Source organism: Phacochoerus africanus, chromosome 15 (assembly GCF_016906955.1).
Source record: "Phacochoerus africanus isolate WHEZ1 chromosome 15, ROS_Pafr_v1, whole genome shotgun sequence".
Taxonomy (NCBI): Eukaryota; Metazoa; Chordata; class Mammalia; order Artiodactyla; family Suidae; genus Phacochoerus; species Phacochoerus africanus.
This window is the reverse complement of record NC_062558.1, coordinates 108,336,898-108,359,589: the sequence shown is the minus strand read 5'-3', so window position 1 is coordinate 108,359,589 and position 22,692 is coordinate 108,336,898. Positions and strand designations below refer to the sequence as shown.

Here is a 22,692-nt window from a genome sequence, read left to right as displayed (position 1 = left end):
CTACACCAGAGCCACTGCAACGCAGGATCCGAACTGTGTCTGTGACCTACACTACAGCTCATGGCAAGGCTGGATCCTTAACCCACGAAACGAGGCCAGGGATCGAACCTGCAACCTCATGTTTACTAGTCGGGTTTGTTAACCAATGAGCCATGACGGGAACTCCGTTTTTTTGTTTGTTTGTTTTTTACATTACTCTTCTCTTTAATGATCTCATAAATGCCAAGCACATCCTCTGGCTGGCTTTGTCTTTCCAGTTTGAGACTTTGTCTGTTTGGTCTCTCTTCATGTCGTAATCTCTACAGCTTCTGCTTATTAGTCAATTCCTAGCTAGAGTTTTGATTTATAGAACTGTATACGATGGCCCAAGATGTGATCCTTTTTTTTTGTACTTTTTTTTTTTTTGGTAAATGTGTCAAATATTACAAAGCCTTTTAGAATGAGATCTGATTTGGCTTTACTTAGAATAATTTTTATCTCACAGTTTTTGCAGAAAAAAGTCAAGAGCGGCCTGGGAATCTCTATGTTTCCTCAGAGAGCATCAGGAAAGGTAAGCCAAATGTCCTCAGCTTCCTTTTGTATGACCTGAACTTCCAGGTAGTAGAAGTGTTGGTATTTCAGTGATTTCCAGGTGTATCAGCTCCTTAGCATTGAAAAACATAGGTCCAAGGGATGCCCCGGAGCTGTACTGGTAGTAAGGGAGACGGGAGGTTGGAGTGCCTTCAAACATTGTACAAATTGATCACACCAACAGCATTAATACACCAAAAGGTGTCTGCAACAGCACACAAAAGCCCAATTTAAACATTGAGACTGATGCCAACAGGATGAAAGTAGGCAGCCCAGCACCCCGTCTTTACCTAATGATATAACCCCACCGTGCTATTTACCTACCCTATCTGTATTAACTAAACTATGCTTTAATTCACCTTGTATTTGAGTGACACTTTGCTAGCCAATAGGTAACACTTTTCTTCCTTTTTTTTTTTTTTTGGAAGACCATTTAAGGAAGTTTGAGGAAATAAGTGCCCTTTTGTTCTTGATTAATTTCCTTGTGCTAAACAGAGGCATTCAGTATTATTCCACTGATGATTCGTTTGAAAAGGAGCCATGACACCATCTAAACATTCGAAAGCAGCCCTAAGGACTTTGGTAGTAGGAGATTGAAACTGGTTGGCTTGTGCATTTGCCCCGCATACGCTATCTCCCAGTACAAGTAAAGACAGCCTTGAAGAGGGCAAACCTGGGAGAAAAGTATGTGAGTGTATGTAGTCCAATGGTTGATAAGAATGATAGGTAAGCTTCTCTGAAGCTTTTTCATTACCCACCGGTGAAATTGTCTCTTTTTTTCCTTCATGCCATCTCCCTGAATGGGAGATGCCCAAGTGGAGTCCTGCTGGAAGAATTTTGAATCAAAGATAGCCCTACAGGAAATGATCAGTAAAATGTCAGGTCATTTTCACATGCTCCAGTGGCCCCATCACCTCTGCAAGTAGCTCGTTCCCCACAGAACTTAGTGGAGTCACAGTCTGGAGAGAGAGACGGGTTGGCTTCATATTTCCCTAGAATCTCCAAAGCAGAGAACTATAAATTTTTAATGTGGAGGAGGGTCTGGCACAGGAACAACCCAAGGAGAGCCAGTTGGGACCCAGCACCTAATTTATGCCTGGTGACACTGGATCTAGGTCACGATTCCATTAGTATGTCAACCTTCTTGAGGATTTCATGCCCTTGGGTCCATAACCATTGTCCCCTATGCTGCCTGGAGGCAGGAGGATGGCAAGGGCTAGAAGTGGTGCTGGGAGAAGCATCCTGGTTAGACTTCCCTGTGTGTTCTCTTTTGGGAGTGTATTTTAGTCTGAATCAGTGGTTTTCAGTTGGAGGTGATTTCTCCTCCCCGCTTCCATTCCTACCAGAGGACACTTGGCAATGTCTGGGGCACTTTTTGTTGTCACAGCTGAGGAAGGAGGTATTATTAGCATCAAATGGGTAGAGGCCAAGGATAAGGCCTCATCTTACAGCGCACAAGACAGCCTCTCCCCCAAGCACAAAGAATCCTGCAGTCCAAGATGTCAATAGTGCCAAGGATGAGAAAGGCCGGTCTGAAGACTTCTCAGTAATTGAGGCTTAGTGGATTCTGTGGGCCCACCCAGGGGATGCCATATCTTTCTAAAATGTTGTGGCCTTGTCTACTTTAGTGTAACAGGCATTGAAATTATTAACTGCAGCCCTCTTTCTGATTCCATGTCACACCTCCCCTTTCTTGGTTCCACACACCCTCTTGAGCCCACCACCAGCCTCGTTAACCCCACTCATCCAGTCAGCAATCCCCCCGGTGTGGGGGGCTGTCAAGCTAAGTCACCGTCCTTTCCAGAGCCACCTGTCAGACCATGGAGGGACAGGCCTCAGTCGAGCATATATGACCCTTTTGCTGGGATGAAGACGCCAGGCCAGCGGCAGCTTATTACCCTCCAGGAGCAGGTGAAGCTGGGCATCGTCAACGTGGATGAGGCCGTGCTCCATTTCAAAGAGTGGCAGCTCAACCAGAAGAAGCGGTCTGAATCTTTTCGCTTCCAGCAGGTAACGGGCTCTGGATGGAATTTGTCTCATGTCTGTTTCTCTGCCAGACAGTAGAGAGAGCTAGGTCCACAGCTGGCTTATATGTCATTGTAACCACACACCTGTGGCTGGGCCTGAGCACATTTGTTTGCGTGTCATGGTGAGTCAGCGCACATGTGTACCTGTCACCTGTAGTCTGTAACCACGTGGCTCCCCGGCTGAGAGCTGGATGGCTTTTCTTGTTGTCATGAGGCTAGAGATCAAGGACTGAGACTCAACAGTAAACCCTAATAATGCGTCTGCCACGTCTCTCTGCATGCGGCCCTATATACATCTGCTTTCCAGCGTTTTCCTCTATCTACACTTCATGTCAACACTCCCACAGAACTATCACACTTTAGAACTAAAGAGAACTTGGACAGTTCCCAAGAATGATGATTAAATGAACCAAACCAGTCACAGACATAAAACTACTCAAGTTAAAACACATGAATGGAGTTCCCACTGTGGCTCAGCTTGTTACAGATGACTAGTAACCGTGAGTATGCAGGTTCAGTCCCTGTCCTCACTCACTGGGTTAAGGATCCGGTATTGCCACAAGCTGTGGTGTAGGTCACAGATCTGGCTCAGATATCGTGTTGCTATGGCTGTGGTGTAGGCCGGCAGCTGAAGCTCCACTTTGACCCCTGGCCTGCAAACTTCCATATGCCGCAAGTATGGCCCCAAAAAGCAAAAAAACAGAAACAAAACCCAAAAAGACCCCACACTCACATACATACACACCCACTCACACTCCACACACACACACACACACACACACACACACATGCAGTCTCCATAGGTCTGCATGCAAATGCAAAGACAAAGACCTGCAAAGACACCTACCCCAGCAGTTACCACTCAGAAGGAGACTGACTGGAGGGCTGGGCTGTCAGAGGAGACTTGCTATTTACCTGACGATGTAGAACTCCACACAGTGAGAAGTGGGGACACAAAAGCAGCACTTGTCCAGCTCTGACAACAGTCTAGGGCACTGTGCTATGTTGAATGGGCCTGATGTCTTCCACCCCTCGCGGCGTGCATGTGAAATCAGTGTCATTGCTCCCACTTTATAGACCAGGAAGGCAGAGAGGTGAGGAGGCAGAAACTGGATTCAAACGAGCCCTTTCTTACTCTGGAGCTTGTGCTTCCTTCATTCTTACCTTCTGCCTGCTGAGTCCCTAAAACAGGGTCACTTGCTATGCCAGCCTGCTTCCCTCTCTCTGGGGGTCCGAATGCAGGAAGCCAGGGCCTTCCTCCCTCAGGAGACCGAGAGAGGCTGAAGTGCTGCTGGGAACAGGCTGATCCTGGCCAAACACTGATTTTCTTTCCCTGTGCCAAGTTGGCGCCATGTAGCAGAATAGTTAGGAGAAGCCAGGGCTCCAGAGCCAGGCAGCCTGAGTTCAGCCTTATCCTGCTTCTTCAGGCTAAATGACCTTGGCCTCTTTGTAACTCTTCTTTCCCATCTCTGAAATGTGACAGCAGAGGGTTAGACGATGTAAACCTTAGAAAGCCTTAGCATGTCTGGCGCATAGTAAATGTATAACAAACATCAGCTCTCTTTGTATATCTACCTTTCCCGTGAACTTGCCCAAACTCTTGGGTGGAGCAGACAACGGGGATTCATGTTCAACATGCCAGAGAATCCCAATCCAGGGGAGTTGAGACTGCTCTGTCTTCTGACAGCCTCCTGGTACTTCAGAGCACCCCCATCCAAGGACTGCAGGCTGTGAGGACATTCCTGGGCTGCCCTTTCATCCTTTCCCTCCACCCCTCTGTCCACTCCTCAGTCTCTTTCACTTCCCCTCCCATGAGGAGGAACTTCCCAAGTTCCCTTCAGCTCCTTCTCTGTGCAGGTGACTCTTGAGTCTATGTCTCCAGGAACACCTTTCCAGCCACGGTCTGGCCATGTCTCCCAAGCTGCCCAAGACCTGTAGCACATCCAACAACAAACCGTCCTCCAGTCTGCTCCCCTTGCCTAACTCTCTGTGTCTGTTCTCTACAGTGTTATCTTCCAGACACTGAGCTTCAGGCTTGAGAGTCTCTTGGGCTCTCCTTCCACTCTCCCCCACATCCAGCCAGCTGCATATCTATCTTGCTTGGCCTTGCTCCATCACGTTCTTCCTCTTGCCTCTGCTCCTTTCTTTGCCTTCCCCCAGCCACCTCCCAGTGCTGGCTTCTATCACCTACATCTGTCCTATCACATCATCTCCAGTGGGTCTCCCTGCCTCCAACTCCTTCGCCTCCTCTCTGCCAGACCTTAAAGCCCACAACTTTCAGTGTTTTCCTGATGCTTCCTGGACCAAGCTCAGTCTCCCAGCTGCTGTTGCAACCCAACCAACCTTTTAGTCCCGCCTCCACGGCTCCCTCACAGGAACCTTCTGCTCCAGCCAGGGTCTGGATGTTAGTCCCTGGGGCATTTCCCTAGAATGCTCAGACACTCAATTTGGAGATGGTTGTTGTTTATAGGCCTAAAATAGCAATAAATTTTGACACTCACATGTCTGTTTAACATTTATTGAATGACGTGATAGACCTGACTGCAGGAATACAGGAAAGTACAAGACCTGGTTTCTTGCTCTTTGAGAGCTTACAGTACCTCTGAGGTGACAACACCACACACACACACACACACACACACACACACACACACACACACACACACACAGTACAAGACAGCATAGCCCAGTGCCAGATGGCATGGCCAGCACTAAAGATTGAAGCAACTAGGGTGGGGAGCAGCTTGGAAGGTGGGCCTTGACCCAGGCGTGGAACTTTATCATGGAATCAGTGTCCCTCAAGGTCAAGGGAATGGTGTGAGAACACAGTCTCAGAGGTAGGAATGTGGGTGGAAAGTTTGAGCACATAGGAGACTGGCTTGGCTAAGAGGCATCAGGGAGGGTAGTGGGTTATAAGGTTGGGAACCAGAGAGAAGGGGAGACATTTTCTTGTGGACCAGATGTCTTCTCTTCAGGCACAATTTCTAAAGGATCTTGGATTTCTCTGGGGGCCGATTGCAAATGCACTCAGCCTCATTTGCATGTTAGACATGTTATTGCAATGTGATATATATTTTGCAATAGTTTAAAATCAGAAAGAAACTCTAATGCCCAGAGGATGTAATTCTGATATGTACTTTAAAAATAAAATAAATTTTTTTCCAGGAAAATCTTAAACGGCTAAGAGAAAGCATCACCCGCAGACAAAGAGAGAAGCAAAAATCAGGAAAGCAGACAGGTACGTGGCTTCCTGGGAGTGCCGCATGGTGGGGGACTTTGCTGTGGTCTCTTGTCCTTGACTCTCCTTTCTGCTAGGGACTGAGTGGGTAGGCTGCGTGCTCAACACCTGTCACCCTGTTTACAGATGTGGGTCTCCCACTAGGCTATAAGGCGGGTAAAACGGCTCCTTTTGGGCATCAGCTTTGTCGTGTCAATTTTGTATATCTAGCACCTGGAACATAGGGCATGTCATCCAACGAATGAATGAATGGCTTGAACTCTGCATCCTTCCATCCTCCACCAAAGAGGATGATAATGCTTTCACCTGACTCTCTCCTTGGCATTTAGGAAGACACATGTTGTTTTTTTTTTTTTTTCTTTGAGCAGAGAGAGGAGACTCTCCCCTTCTCATAGTGTGTGTTTCTGATTCAAGCAGGGAACTGTGTCATTGGTGTCCACACCACACCCTGCTTTGGGAGCCCAGGTCTCAGGTGCAGCAGGGCTCCTGCCATGTGCAGCAGCAGTCCAATAGCAGGGCCATGGATTCCAGTTGTGCACACTGAGGACCAGGCCCCTCTGCTGCCCTTGACTGTCCTCCCCAGCTGCTTCCCATGTGGCACTGCCATCCCTGAGCGAGGAGTGGGCATTTGCCTACACTGCACATCCCTGCTGAGAGCCTCTGGCATAGTGGGTCTCTAGGATTTACACTGGCCAGCCTTATACCAAGAACTGCTGGCAAGAAAAGGGTTTCAGAGACACTCAGATCTCGAATGGAGCTCCATTACATAAAGAACTAAGTTAGTACATAACTTCTGTGGTCTGTCTCCAGTTGCCCTCAACAGCCCAAACTTCCCATGAGCTTGGTCAGGCTAGTAATACCGTAGTCTTCAAACTGGACATTTTTCTGCCACAGGCCCCTTGCTCATGCCTCTTCCTCCTCATTTATGTGAAACTACCAGACTGCAGGACCCAGTCTTGGCAGCCCCTTCTCAGTGAAGCCTTCCTAGACCCCTCCTGGCCATTGTACTTCTTCCCCATTGGAGCATCTGTAGAACCTACTATCCTGTCCATTCATCTGGCACCTCTCTTTTGCTGCCTCTGATTGTTATTACTTCATTCCTTCAAACCATCAGCAATTCCCAGAAGTTCTGTCTCCAAAGTGCGTGTTATCATTTCCGACCACCTTCCACGGGACAACTGCATCCAAGCAACCATCATCTCTTCCTGGATTAATGCAGGAGCCACTTCAATTGTCTCCCTATATCCATTCTTATTCTCCTACAGTTAATCCTACAATCTAGAACCAACAGCCTTTCAAAAATAAAAATCAGATGATGCTACTCCCTTGCTCAAAACTCTCAGGGGCTCTTGTCCCACCCAGAGTAAAAATCACACTCCTCACTGTGGCCTTACGAAGCTCTCCATGATCTGACCCCTGAGCTCATTCTCCACTTTCCCCCACACCTTGTGTCCTGGTTGCAACAGACTACTTGTTGCTCTGTCAAGCCAAGAGCATTTTCCCCAGGGCCTTTGCACTTGCTGTCCCCCTTCCACTTCTCTCCCCACATCTTTCCCTGTTGGCTCTTTTTCATCCTTCAGAGATAGGCTGTAAGCTTTCCTGCTCAGAAAGGTCTTCTCTGCCATTCTTTCAGAGTAGACCTCCACAACTCACTCCCTGTGCCATTGCTCACCCTCCTCACAAATCACAGCTGGCCTTACTCTTTGTTTCTATTCTCATGGTTATTTTCCACTCCCTTTCTACTTGCACCCCTGTCACCACCATCTGTGTAAGCTCCGTAAGGGCAAGAACTTGTCTGTCTTGTGTTCTGCTGAATCCCCAGTGTGTAGCACAGTGCATTGGTGGAGCTCGAGAAATCTCTGCTGGCATGGTTGATTTGAGTAAAATGTTTGGTGACACCATTCATTCATTCCACAAATACTTACTGAGCCACCAGGCACCCAGCTGACAACAGAGACCTACAGGACATGATCTTCACCATCTGGTAGCTTACGAGCTAGTCTTTTATTTATGTAGGTCTGGTTCTCCCAGCTAGAGCCTGTCCCACAATGCATAGCACTGTATTTTGCATACAATTATGAGCCTAGTGAATAGTAATGATTTTGACTACTTGGAAGAAGAGGGGTAAAGAGGCTGTCATCACGGCAGAAGGTCTGAGAAGTCTTCCTCAGACAAATGCTTAAGGACTAAGTTCTAAATGTATGCTGCCACTAGCCACACTCTTACTTGTCTGCCTTCTGGCTGAGAGACGGAGAAAGGTGAGAAGGCAGAAAATCTGTTTCAAGAACTGCAGGCATCCTAGAGTCAGACAATAGGGCTCTAGGTGGTAAAAGGGCTGAGTTGCTTTTTAAAGCTAGAGCACATAAACCCAAAGATAGAAGCCTTGTTTAAATGAAGCATTTCAAGCTTTTAAATATAGGCAGAATGGGTTCCCATCGTGGCTCAGTGGAAGCGAATCTAACTAGCATCCAGGAGGATGTGGGTTTAATCCCTGGCCTCTCTCGTTGCTGTGAGCTGTGGTGTAGGTCACAGACACAGCTCGGATCCTATGTTGCTATGGCTGTGGTGTAGGCCGGCGGCTACAGTTCCAAATCAACCCCTAGCCTGGGAACCTCCATGTGCTGTGGGTACGGCCCTAAAAAGACTAAATAAATAAATAAAGGTAGAATGAGGAAAGCTGTGATTTGATGCTACATGCGGTGTCTGAAGGCTGGTGAGTCATAGTTGGAGTCACATGTGCTCAGCAGCCTGACTCCAGAACCAAGCTACCTGTGTCATCACACCTGTACCACACACCACAGCTCCCCCCCTGGAGCCCCTGGAGATATTGAAGCAAGACAGACACACTTGCCAAGGAGTAGAGGGGTACAGGCCTGGGCCCTGGGGCCAGCAAGGTTGAGGTCATTTCTGCTCACTGTTCACCCCTCACTAGCTGGGAGCCATGGCCAAGATACTTCACCTGCCTGAGCCTCAGTCCTTGTCTGAAAAATGGCACAAATAAAAGTGCCCACCCAGGAGAGTTGCCGCAAGGATTCAGTGAAATAGGGTGTAACTGGGGTCTAGCCCAGTGTGTGGCCCGTGGCAGCAGGGAGGCACTCTCAAAACCACCTGCACGCCAGCTGGTGGCATCTCAGCCAGGGATTCTCAGGAAGAGTGCCTTGGGCTGGGACTCACCATCCAGGGGCCAGGCCAGAATCATGGCTTTTGACACAGTATACAAGTTCCCCCATGGCTAATCAGGCTCCAAATAAATGATACCCACCAGTGGCTCTAGTCTAAATTAAAATGTCAATGTCTAAATTTTTCCAAAGAAACATGGTTTAGATGCTCTTCTGTCTCCACCCCCATACTCCTTGTGAGGCAGACCCCCTGACTAGGATTTTTTTTTTTTTGGAGAAGCGGAAGGGTTAAGTACTTTTACTTTTTACATCAAGGGCTTTAATTGATGCCCTAACTATAAAAGATTAAACTATGTATAATTTGACTCTGAGCAAGAGTGGCTGAGGACCACAAACAGTTCTCATGGGGAGAATGTTCCACCATCAGCACTAAGAGTCTCCGTTTTTATTTTTTCCTGTGGTAAAATACACATAACATAAAATATATTATTTGGAGTTAAATGTACAATTCAATGGCATTAAGTACATTCAAAGTATTGAGCAGCCATGAACACTATCCATCTCTCGAGCCTTTTCTTCCCTGACAATGATTTGAGTGCAAGTGGCTGATGTGGGAGGTGATCCGGGCAGCATAGGGGAAGGAAAGGCATGGCTGCATGCAGCTCGCATCGTGGAGACTGCAGCTTCATCTTCCTGGAGCCGCTGGGAGTCAGTGGGGAGCACTCTGGAAAAGTTATCCCTCTCCAGGGGCATTTAAACACCAGCTCCTGGAGTTCCCGTCATGGCGCAGTGGTTAACAAATCCGACTAGGAACCATGAGGTTGCGGGTTCAATCCCTGGCCTCGCTCAGTGGGTTAAGGATCCAGTGTTGCCGTGAACTGTAGTGTAGGTCAAAGATGCGGCTTGGATCCCATGTTGCTGTGGCTGTGGTGTAGGCCAGAGGCTACAGCTCCGATTAGACCCCTAGCCTGGGAACCTCCATATGCCACAGGAGCGGCCCTAGAAAAGGCAAAAAGACAAAAAAAAAAAAGAATCTGTTCATAATAACTCGCCAGTCTCCCTTCAGCCCCAGGGAGCTGTTTTTCTCTCACCGGGAGAGTGTAGAGCACGGATGGTGTGGGAAATCAGAGGAGGGCTGGCCTGACCTGTGCTTTGCTGATCGCCCCAGCTGCACGGAGAAGAGTATCAATGTTTATACTCTGGGTGTGTCTGTGGCCAGTGCAGGGCAGGACCAGGAGGAGTAGACTGGGTCCCGGGAAACCTGGGCTCTGATTCCTGCTTTGTCACTGAGTCATTTCATGGTCCAGTACTTTTCCTTTTAACCACTTTGTGTCTCAGATTCCTCATCTGTGGCTACACCTGGCTTATCTACTTAATGGAGTAGCGAAGTTCAAAGGAGGAATAATAACATATGTGAACACACTTTGTGAAAAGTAGTGCGCAGTATAATGATGATAATTATTTTTCCTGGCAGTGTTCCTCTATTCAAAGAATATCGGGATTTTTTAGACATTTAGACTGGCTCTACTTGACGTTTTGAACTTTTGACTCTCAACTTTTTTCCCTGTATATTTTACTTTCCTTCCTCCTAGAACTGGTCGAGAGTTGAAAATTGTCTCATTGAAGTGAATTAAGCAGATAGGAACCTCCCTTTAAAAGACTGTTGCTAAAAAGCTTGGTCAGGAGTTCCCGTCGTGGCGCAGTGGTTAACGAACCCGACCATGAGGTTTCGGGTTCGATCCCTGCCCCTGCTCAGCGGGTTAAGGATCCGGCGTTGCCATGAGTTGTGGTGTAGGTTGCAGATGTGGCTCGGATCCCGCGTTGCTGTGGCTCTGGCGTAGGCGGGTGGCTACAGCTCCGATTAGACCCCTAGCCTGGGAGCCTCCATATGCCACAGGAGCGGCCCAAGAAATAGCAAAAAGACAAAAAAAAAAAAAAAAAGCTCGGTCAAAGCCGAGGGGGTGGGTAGGTGTCACCTGTTTGGGCTCTGAGACACCAAAGGCTCACACCCACATGAGATATACCCGCTGGACTCTGCCCACGTGCTTCCAAGCTTGGGCAGGTGCTTCCACCACTCTGTTGTAACCAAGAGAGCCCTAGGACCTGAGAAAGATCTGTGTTACACAGAGACCTGGAAAGCTGGTTACCACTAGGACCAGGCACTACACTTGGCACCAGAGTCTCTAGAAAGAGGAAAACGTGAGCCCATGCAAACCAGCAGTCCCCCCGCCTCCTTTTTAATATTCTCTCTGCAGAATGTTTCCCACACACTTGGTCTACCCTGCCCTGGCACCGGCTCTTTCATGCTCTGCAAGTTTACCCATTTACCTGTCTTGGCGGACCTCAGGCTTTGGTAAACAGAGCCACCTCTGCCACTGCACTCCCTCCACTTCCTGCCACACCTGTCCCCTGAAAGAGGACAGGCAGAGGAGGAAGTGCTTCCTTGAAAATAAGAGCACACATCCCAAAAAGTCCAGCCTTCCCAAGCTTACACCACTTCCCAGAGGCCCTGCCCTGGGGCTGTGGGGTGTCCAGGGCCTCAAGGGGTCGCTTTCATGCTTCCCTGGGGAGTAAGCTGGTCGGGCACCCACAGATATTTTGTCCCACTTATCAGCTGGAGTTGTTTTCTGCTCAGAGCACCCAAGGCATGAAATCTAGGAAGGAAGAAAGACTAACGACTGGGCAGGTCTAAGCCAGTAAAGAGATCAGGTTAAAGCGCCTTGCTGGGCAAAGGAATAATCTGTCTTTCTGATTCTGTAGGGTATAAACCACTGATCAGCTTTGCAAGTTACGAAATCTTTCACAAGCCTGGTGGACATCATTTCATGAACTCTCTGGACTGTTATTGTCAGTCATGGACCACCCGCCCATCCTCTATCATTTATTAAGGGATTTAGGGGCAGTCTGCATAGCGATTAAGAAGCTAAACTTCGGAATCTGGCTCAAATTCCGGCTGTCCCCGCTTACCAGCTGTGTAACTGGGGCATGGGACATGCTACTTCACTTCTCCGTACCTTAGTTTCTGTTGGGAACAATGACAATACTATTTATTTCCTGGGTGTTGGGAGGATTCAAGGAGCTAAAAATATGGAAGCTCTTAGAACTCTGCATGATGCACAGAATAACCTATTATTACAATCAGTGGTGTCTGTAACCCCTCTTCAGAAAGGGAAGTAATTCAGAGGGCTCCACAGCTGTGAGTGGCAGATCTGGGGCCCAAAACCTCTCCCTAATCACATGTTCTTTCTACTACCTGATGTGAAAAAGGGCATTTCTCTGCATCTCTCACATTTCTCCATCTCAATCATCTGTCAGCGATTGCCACATAGGATTCTGTGGTGTTTCAGTGGCAGGATTGGCAGGATGCTCACCTCCTCCCCCCTTGCACTGCCCCTTCTGCTTCTCCCCCCCACCCCCACCCCCACAAGTGAAGGATGCAGGTGGAGAGGGAGAAGCCCAGCAGTTTGGTAAATGGCATGCTGGAGCCTTAAAACTTATCCCTCTTTCCTCTAATTCCAGACTTGGAGATCACGGTCCCAATTCGGCACTCACAGCACCTGCCCGGGAAAGTGGAGATTGGAGTCTATGAGAGTGGCCCCAGGAAAAGCGTCTTCCCCCCCAGGACAGAGCTTAGACGAGGAGACTGGAAAACAGACAGTACCTCCAGCACAGCAAGTAAGCAGGAGACTATGGGCTTTGGGAACTTGCTCTATTGTGAACCCAGAAGACTTTTTTTTTTCTTTTTGGCGGGGGGGCTGTGCCCACGGCTTGCAGATAAAACCTGAGCTACAGCACAGCCATGACACTGCTGAATCCCTAACCACTAGGCCACTAGGGAACTCCATTTTTTTCTATTCTTTTTTTTTCCCCAAAAGATCTTAACTAGAGCCTGATTTAGGCTTAGAAAGTATAAGAAGTGGAAGACATTTAGCCTGTGAGGGTGCCTTTTTCAGGGGGGCCAAGATCCTGTCCTCAAGCATCCCCGGAGGTCAGATTGCATGACAATTATTACTCTGTCACTTTTATAAATGAAAAAAAATCTAATCATAGTATAAGTTAACATTTATTGAGCATTTTCTGTGTGCTCAGCTTCTTCCACAGATTCTCTGATTTAATTCTCATAATCACTCTGCAGGATAGGTCCTATCACGTCTATTTACCCTTCCTCTAGGTTAAATAGCTAATAAGTGGTGGTGCTCGGATCTGAATTCAGGCAGACTGGATTCAGGGCCAAGACTCTGCTTCAGCTGTGGTCAGGGGAAGGGAAGGGCACAAAGTCGGAAACATTAGGCAATAGTGGACTCAGATTTGCGAATTCCAACTGTACAGGCAAGTTGAGGTTCTCATTTGCAAATGTCTTCCTTTTGGCTTGAAAGCTTGAATAGGAATCTGATTGCAACAGACAATACACACTGATGTGCAGGCAGGAGCTGGGGCTTTGTTTTCCGATCCAAGGCGGTGTTAGCTGACTTCAGACACACCAGCTTCACCAGCCAAATAGATCAAGTGTCCCTTCTTTCATACATTTTAGTCTTATCAAAACAGCTAGGTGAGAAATAAAGGAGCAAGAGACAAGCTGAATTTTAGGGCTCACATCTCCTTAAATGTCAGATGGAGCACCCCCAAATGGTTGTAGGAACAGAAAGGTCAAAATTTTCTGTATCACAAACCCATTTGAAACTCTGATATGCTCTGGATGTGCTTCCTATAAAAATGCATGTGTGTATGAACACACACACACACACAGAATTTTGCCCAACCATGGACTCAGGTCAAGAACCTCCTTACTTTGTTTTGTTTTTTATTTTTCTTTTTAGGGCCATACCTGCAGCATATGGAGGTTCCCAGGCTAAGGGTCAGATGAGAGCTGCAGCTGCTGGCCTACACCACAGCCACAGCAACTCTGCATCCAAGCCGAGTCTGCACCCTGCACCACAGCTCACAGCAATGCCAGATCGTTAACCCACCAAGTGTAGCCAGGGATCAAACCTGCATCGTCATGGGTTCTAGTCAGGTTCAAAACTGCTGAGCCACAATGGGAACTCCAAGAACCTCCTTACTTTATTAATGGAGTGTTTGTAACCCAGAAAGGGAAAGTGTTTTCCCCAAAGTGCTGTATGTAGCCTGTCAGTGGCAAAGTGGGAGTAGAACCCAACCCCTCTCTCTGCCACTCTCACCTGTTGAAACAGATCTAAAGTGTATAGCACAACCACTTGGGAAGTCTGGACCAGACAGAGAAGAAAACCTCCCTTACACATTGGGGGGATCATGTATATCCAACTCCCCCATCCTGAGACAATTTAGGGACTTTTGACAAGTTCAGAAATAGGAAAGGTTCTCCCAGTGATCACAGGTGGCAGAGGAAGCTGGGGCAGGTGGCCCATCTCTCAGATGTGTCGTGGAGGAGAGAAGTGGTATAGACACTCTTGGGGTAAAGGCAGGGCTTTCTGGGAGGAGGGGGAATTTAGCAAAATAAATGCAGAGTACTCATTTAGGGTTCAGATTAATTTAAACCATCTTATGCATAGGTTTTACTTTGAGTTAGCTTGGAATGAGAATAGAATGGAAAGCTTAAAGTCAGCTTCTTGGAGTTCCCTGTGGCATAGTATATTAAGGATCCACCGCTGTTACTGCAGGTTCGATCCCTGACCCAGGAATTTCCACATGCCATGGGTGTGGCAAAAAAACAAAAACAAAAACAAACCATGCTTTCTTACCTTGTATGGTGGTTTACTGCCCAGGTATGGCTGGCTCATTGGGTTAGAAAATGTTATTAAATGCTTTACTGCAGTCTCTGTTATACAGTCATCTATTGCTATGTCACAAACTACCCCACAATGCAGTGGCTTGAAATAGAATCATTTATTTATGCCTGATTCTGGACTTGTCCAGGACTCAGGATGGTTCACCTCCACCCCACGTGGTCAAGCGGGGTCACTCATGCAACGGTATTCAGTTGCGAGAGGCCCCAAAGAGCCTCTCGCTCTTTAGGGCCTCTCTGCTTGTGGCCTCTAATTCAATAGCCTGAACTTCTTGTGATGACAACCAGATCCATAAAGAGGACATTGCAGGATGAGCTCCAGTGTGCAAAGTACTTATCAAACCTTGGCTTGCATCAACTCACTAAGGTCATACTGGCCAAAGTAAGTCACATGGCTGAACCAAGAGGGAGGTGAGGAGGAGGCTATACAAAGGTGTGTACACTGGAGGTGAGGGTCCTTGAGCCACTGATGAGTAATCTACCATCTTGAAACTTAGGAGGAGGAGGAGGATGATAGCTGCTATAATTAATTAAATGCTTACTCTTGCAAGACCCGTGCCAAGCATATCACCATATGATCTCATTCTATACAACAGTGCCATGAGATAAGGAAACAGAGACTGAGGGACATTAAGCATCTTGCTCTGGGTCACTTGGCAATTAGGCAGAAGTTCTGGCATTCACATCCAGATCGTTCTGCGCCCTCAACCATGGGAACATACTGCAGTCCAAAAAGAAACAGTTCCCAGGGCAAGGAGAGAGAGAGAGAGGATGGCCCAGGCTCTGATCCACCAACAGCCCCTCAACTCCTACAGTCAAACCCTAAAAACAGCATTATTTTATTATTATGGCACAGCTGTCATCTCCTGGGAACTACAGGAAAACTGTTGCCAGTTACATCTGATTGTGAGTAAAATTATAAGCACAAAATATCAGTGTTATGTTTAAGAGAACAAAAGTTTAATTACAGAAGACCATCGACCTTCTTGGTTGTTTGGTTCAGGTCTCTTAAGGATGATATATTTGGTCATTTTTTTTTTTCTCATTCATTGCTCCTTAAACTATTAAGGACAACATTGTGAGCTAGACTGAATACTAGAGACAAAAAGGTGACAGAGAAACAGAGCCTGTCCTCAGGAAGCTTGTAATGGAGGAAAGAAGACATAAAAATAGTACATGTTAGAGGCTTATCTGAGCCTTCTTCCCTGGTGACAGAAGCTTGGCAAGGAATGGGCACTGCCCTCTTCCCCCAGCAGCAGTGATGGGGGGCTGGGGCCAGAGCAGAGGAGTTGTAGCCAAGCAGGTCATCAGCCTGAAAAGTGGAAAGGGCCAGGGCAGATCAACCAGGGGCAAAAGTTCAAAGTCAAAAGCTGGGGGGTAAAAAATCAAGAGCATCAAGGGTTGGGAAAATGGTAGTTGGTGGGTGTGAATTTCTAGAATCCTGGAGGCAGTGCCTGGACAACTTTTTGCTCCCTCCTAACAGATAACCTTCAGAAGGAGTCTGGTTTGTCAAAGGAATGGGATGAACAGTGAATGATGTGGGAAGCTTGGCCCCACAGGGATGAGAGCCCATGGATGGGAGGGGTTACTTCCATTGGGGGAACCTGAAGAAGTTTTCATAGCATTTGTCCTAAGCATTGGAAACTGAGGAGGAGGTTTTAGACTTGTAGACAGAAGTGGGCTTCGGGAAATCGGGAGAAAATGACATTCTAGCTGAGCAAACAGTGTTATCTGTTGGTAACTGAATAGAAAGGGACAGCATCACATTCTCCTTAATAAACAAACTCTGAATCCCCTGGTTTCTGGAAATATTTTGACACATTCTTTTAAGTTTAAAACTCTGCCCCAGAGAAGTGATCCAAAATTATATTCTTAATCTGCCCTCTTCAAACTAACATCTAATTAGGCCCAATTTGACCTAATTAATAGGTCAAAGTTGATACCATAATGAAGTCAAAACTAAGACAATTTACCCATAAACCAATATGATGAAGAGCTATTTTAAGTGAAAATTTGGCAAACCTAAGATCTGGCAACACTGTTGATGGCACTATTGGTAAATCAAACTCAGAGTGTTAGTTGACTGACTGCTATTCTTCCTTCTTCTTCTTCTCCCCCCCCCCACCCCACCCCCCGCCTTCTTCTTTCAGCATGTTCTAGAGCTTGTTCTAATGTCACACTGTCCAATATGGTAGCCCCTCGCCCACACATGGCTATTTAATTTTAAGTTCATCACAACTAAATAAAATTTAACATTTAGTTCCTCAGTTGCACTAACCATGCGTCACACTAGCTACCAAATTGGATAGCGTATAACAGAACATTTCTAGAAAGTTCTATTGGATAATGCCATTTTGATGATACAGGTGATAAATCCCCAGCTACATCCTTGAGCACCTAAACCCACATAGTCATGCCTACCATGCCTGTAAATCATACTTTTGAATCTGTGTTCAGTGTTTTGTTTTGTGTCACACCGGCCCCTTTTTAGAAGTTATGTATACATGTGTGATACTTGCACTGCTTGCTGTAATCCCTAAATAAGTTAAAAGCTTCAGCAACAAAATTTGTTTGCAGGTTTTAGAAATCCCACTGAACATGTGAGAAAGAGAATCTCTGCTTCCTTGTCTGTCAAATTGGAGCACTGACATCGGATGGGATTTTTATAGGGATTAAAAATACAGGGCCGTCAGGTTCTTAAAGCACATGACAGGGGAGAAGCCTTCAGTAAGGGGTAGCTATAAAGCAAAACATGGTAATAAAAAGATGAGCCATTTCATTTTATGCTGTAAGAAAAACTGAACTCTAATGCCATGTTAGGAGATGGCAGCGTTTTGAAGAATTCCGCATTCACCGTTTACATATTGCTTCTATCAGTAAAAGTGAGTTAAGAGGGAATCCACAGTCCGGCTGATTTTGTTTGCACCCTTCAGGCAGCACGAGTAACCGATCCAGCACCCGGAGCCTCCTCAGCGTGAGCAGCGGGATGGAGGGAGATAATGAGGTGAGAGCCAGGGCCCCCACGCCCATATCTCATCCTGGGGGTCGTTTCACTGCAGGAAATAGAAATCCAGGTGAAAGAAGCCAGACACAAAAGGTCACCTATTGTAGGTGTATCCCACATATATGAAACATCCAGAACAGGTTGATCCATGCAGACAGAACGTAGGTCAGTAGTTGCCAGGGTAGGGGATGGGGAGCAATGAGAAACTGCTTAGTGGGTACAGTGCTTCCTTTGGGGGGGGGCACGAAAATGTTTGGTAACTAGATAGAGATGGCGGTTGCACAATATTGCAAATGTACTAAATGCCACTGAATTTAAAATGGTTAAATTTATGTGATGGGAATTTCATGTCAATATAAACAGAGGGAGGAAGAAAAGAAAGAGGGCAGGAAGGGAGGGAGAGAAGGAGAGAGGAAGGGTTGAGCTAAAAGGGGAATCTGTGAGCAGACCTGGCTGAGTGGCAGGGCCGGGGTCACCTTCGGGACCTCTGGGTCGGGAGCAGCGAGGCCTGTTTGTTTATCCCTTGAGGCCACACACTCTTTTGTCTCTTCTTCCCTATCCGCATCTGCCTTGTTCTCTCCCTGTGCTCTGGCCTCTTCTGCTTCTCCACATGCATAGTGGCAAAGAGTCCCTGAGAAGCACAAGGCCTCGGAGCACAAAGTTGCTGCCTTAGGCTGAGGCCCAATTTGGGTCGGGATGTGTATCCTGACCAGTGACCAGTGGCTGGGACGGGTGGGAGAGGTCACACGGGTAGTGACCAACTCACGGGCCTCCTTGAGGTAGGGTCCTGGGGTGGGCCACCCTTCCAGCCCACAACTTGTATTACTCTGTAACTCACTCTTCCACGGTCCCCCAAAAGGACTTGTGTTCAAAAATAAAATTTCTTCAGCTCTCTCTGGTTATACAGAGCAATGCTTCTCAAACTTTATTTATTTATTTTTTTAGGGCTGCGCCCACCGCTTATGGAGGTTCCTACGCTAGGGGTCTAATCAGAGCTACAGCTGCAGGCCTACATCACAGCCACAGCAACGCCAGATCCAAGCTGTGTCTACAACCTACACCACAGCTCACGGCAATGCCGGATCCTTAACCCACTGAGCAAGGCCAGGGATCAAATCCTTATCCTCATGGATCCTAGTTGGGTTCATTAACCACTGAGCCACGAAGGGAACTCCAGCTTCTCAAACTTTAAGATACATAAGGGTTGCCCGGGGTAACATGCAGGTCTGATGGGGCAGGTCTGAGGAGGTGCCTGGGACCCTGCAGTTCTCACAAACCCCCAGGGATGCTGATCTTGACGGCCCACATCCCAGTTTGAGTAGCAGGGAACCAGCATTCAGATCATTCGTGATAATTTGGGTCTAGCTGTCTCCTCTGGGACTCTGGGAATCAAAGTCAGAGGAAAACTACCCTGGCGTTGCTGGGTTGACTATCAGCGACCAGCCTTCAGCCGAAGCCTGAGGCGGGTGAGGAGCTTATGGGCTGCCGTGTCCAACTGTGCTGTGGCTTAATGTAATTTTCACCCTTCTGTCTCATCTTTTTTGCTGTAGGATAATGAAGTGCCTGAGGTTACCAGAAGTCGGAGTCCAGGCCCCCCGCAAGTGGACAGCATGCCCACCATGCCCCTTGAGAGGCCCCCCAGGGTGCCTCCCCGAGCAGCCTCACAGAGGTAACATGGAAGCTGACAGGAAATTTCTTCCTCAGTCTCTGAGTCCCAGGGCAGAGTCGGATCTGGGGAATCTAAGATGACCTAAGAATGAGCACAGGGCTAAACTCACTGAAATGCAAACTTTGGACACATTTCAATATGGGCTCTTTCTTAATGGAAGTGATGCTTTATTCAGTTGCACGTACTCTAATGAACAAATGCAGTATTTTGTCCGTGAAATACATTAGTAAATGTCAACATTTTGCATACTTTTTATCTGTTTGGTTAGTGTTCCGCTAGTAACTAATTCCATTGGCTGTCCTGGGGGGACAGTGCCTTTTTTTTGGCACCGGGAGATAAGAAGGAATTGGGAATGAAAACAAAGATGATCAGAGGCAAGCATGACGTGCTGGTGGGGAGCTATCTGGGGACACATTACCTGGGGTCACGTTTCCGGCAGCCACTGTGAACTTGGATGAATTATTTGGCTTTCGTGTCTGTAAAATGGGGATAATAATGGAACTTCCTCACAGAGTTGTAAGGATTGTGTTTCTGGCCCATAGTAAGAGCTCAACAGTCTGAGTGTTTTTTTTTTTTTTTTTTTTAATGCAGAAGAATGAACCTATGGAACTTTGGAGATGGGCATTAGACAAAAGCGTGCGACTGATTTACAGGGCTGACGTATGTCTTTGTCTGTAATAGGGCTTGGGCCTCTGGCAGGAAGCTTTTTAAGGTCCTGGGGAGCCACAGTAAAAGTGGTCAGAACTAGCCTGTGTGTCTGCCAATGTAGAAAAGAGTCTTTGGGAATAAAAGCCTAGGCTTGTCTTAGGAGTTTAAATCTTTGATGTCTTTAAAATACAGTGTCAGGAGTGGAGGGCGGGGAGTGACTCAGAGGACAAAGATTTTTTTTTCCCCAACCGGGATTTTTTTTTTTTTCCATCTTGAAACTTTTTTTTTTTTTTTGTCTTTTTGCTATTTCTTGGGCCGCTTCTGTGGCATATGGAGGTTCCCAGGCTAGGGGTCTAATCGGAGCTGTAGCCACTGGCCTACGCCAGAGCCACAGCAACGCGGGATCCGAGCCACGTCTGCGACCTACACCACAGCTCACGGCAACGCTGGATCGTTAACCCACTGAGCAAGGGCAGGGACCGAACCCGCAACCTCATGGTTCCTAGTCAGATTCGTTAACCACTGCACCATGACGGGAACTCCCTCCATCTTGAAACTTTTAACTCACATGAACCTCATCAGTAGAATTTGTTGAGAAAATGCAACAAGGAGACTTTTCTTCTGCTTTTCTGGAAAGAGCAGCTGCCTCTGCACTAAGGATCTTTCTCTTTCTCCCTTTGCTATTTACCACTTTTCCTTGTGCTCCCAGCAATGTTCACGTGCTGACACTCGTTTATACACAAACTTCCCACGGGCCCGAGCTGTATCGCATTCACCAGGCATGTTTCCCTGGTGGAGACCAGAGGTCACACAGTAGAACATTAGCCCTGGAAAGAGCCTTAGCGATAATCTAGCCCAGTATCCTGAAGTTGCATAATGTTCTATTGCTTGAAAATGATATGTAGTTAGTGATTGGAGGGGTATTTATGAAGAGCAATCATGATAACGAATGCTAATATTTATCGGCCACGTACTATATGCCAGATATTCTATTAAACACACTAAATGCATTAACTCATTTAATTCTCTTCACAACTCTAAGTGGCAGAAATAGAGTGTTATCTCATTTTGCAGATGTAGAAACTGAGGCTTGAGACTGGGTGGAGATTTGCTGTGTGGCAAATCTAGGTGTGCCTGACTCCAGGGTGCAGTCTTTTCATCATTTTGTGACGCCTGTCCAAGGAGGTCTAGGTGTCATGGGAGGAGATCCAAGATCTCAGACCTTTTATTCCTGAAGGTAAAGGCTTTGGAGGCAGTTACCTAATCATCTCAAGATTTAAAAGAATGCCAGTCTAGAGCTACAAAGACTCTGGAATTTTGTCAACAGGAAAGAGACCAACCAGGAAAACAGGTTCCAGAAATTAAAGACTAGAACCTGGGATTCATGTAATGTGTAAAGGGAGATGGCAGATGAATTGTTTGGAGGAGACTGGAAGCATGTTTGTGATAAAGGTGGGGAGAGAGGAGTTACCTGGTGGCTCAGCAGGTTAAAGATCTGGCATTGTCCCTGCTGTGGCTCTGGTTGCTGCTCTTGTGCAGGTTCAACCCCTGGCCCAGGGAACTTCTACATGCCATGGGTGCAGCCAAAAAAACAGATGGCCAGAGAAGAGGAGGAAAACATATTTTGCTAAAGAAGAGGTGTTTGCAAAGAGGTCTGTAATGGATAGAATCTGGGGTTTGGGTGCATTTTGGGTGTGATGATTGGCAAACATGCAACTGTTTTGTAAGTGTGCATGTAATTTTCATAATAAAATGCAGAGATGATTGAGTGAAGAATAAAATGGGCCTCTTTCCTGAATGCTTGACCCACTGACAGAGAGAAGGGGAGGCTGACCTGGGTGATCTCCATTCCACCTCCAAGTCTGGGTATTAGCAGCTCTTCCCCAGTCGTGTTCTCCTGAACACCGTGTCCCCGCCCCAATCAGCAATAGTGGGCGCAGTCTCCATCCGCTCATCACTCTCTCCAGTTCTGGTCCCTTCCTCTCCTCACTCTGCGTGCTGTCCCCAGGGCTTGAATTGCCAGAAAGACTCCAGATCTCCAGCTCCATCTCTCCCCTGGCTTTCCATTTCCTACTGTTCACGGGGGACTTACCAGATGTCCCTGGGAGATCTCAAGACACAGCCTGTGCAACACTGAACTCATCTTCCCACCTGCCGTCCTCTGCCCCACACTTCCTTCTCATGATTTCCCAGCCTGAGACCTGGCACCTGTTCTCTGTCTTCCCCAAGCCCCTCACCCAGAAGTCACCCTCCATCCCTGCCTCCCTTGCGGCTCCGCAGGCTCTGTTCATTCTGTCGCCCTTTCAGCTCTCAGAGCCTCCCCCTCCTTTCCATCTGCCAGTGCCTAAGTTCATCACGTAGGCCCCGTTTACCTCCCTGCCTCCACTCAGTCCCTCCTCCACACTGAAACCAGAGTGACTTTCTAGAACAGAAATAGCTGATGATGTCACTTCTGGCATAAAAGTCTTAAGTATAGTTCTGTATTTTTTAGCGTGCTGTGGCCCCTGGGCCCCACCCCGCTCCTGCGTGCGCTGATGTCTCCCTCCTTGGCATTTCCAGTGAGCCGTGCCATTGTGTGCCCTCTTTACTCAGTCTGCTCCTTTGGCCTGGAGCTCCTTGGCTCCTTTGGCTGTCTTCCTCCTCCCTTGCAAATTCC

The 22,692-nt window shown here is 47.4% G+C and overlaps 1 protein-coding gene across 1 annotated transcript in view; it reads left to right on the top strand.

The window, feature by feature from the left end:
- The window catches only part of PIK3AP1 (phosphoinositide-3-kinase adaptor protein 1), a 122,647-nt gene that overhangs the window by 93,340 nt on the left and 6,615 nt on the right, over positions 1-22,692 (top strand). Inside the window, 6 exon segments of the mRNA XM_047761949.1 lie at positions 485-550; positions 2,375-2,580; positions 5,763-5,835; positions 12,474-12,629; positions 17,649-17,719; positions 19,270-19,388. Of these exon segments, the coding sequence (XP_047617905.1) occupies positions 485-550; positions 2,375-2,580; positions 5,763-5,835; positions 12,474-12,629; positions 17,649-17,719; positions 19,270-19,388 (691 nt within the window).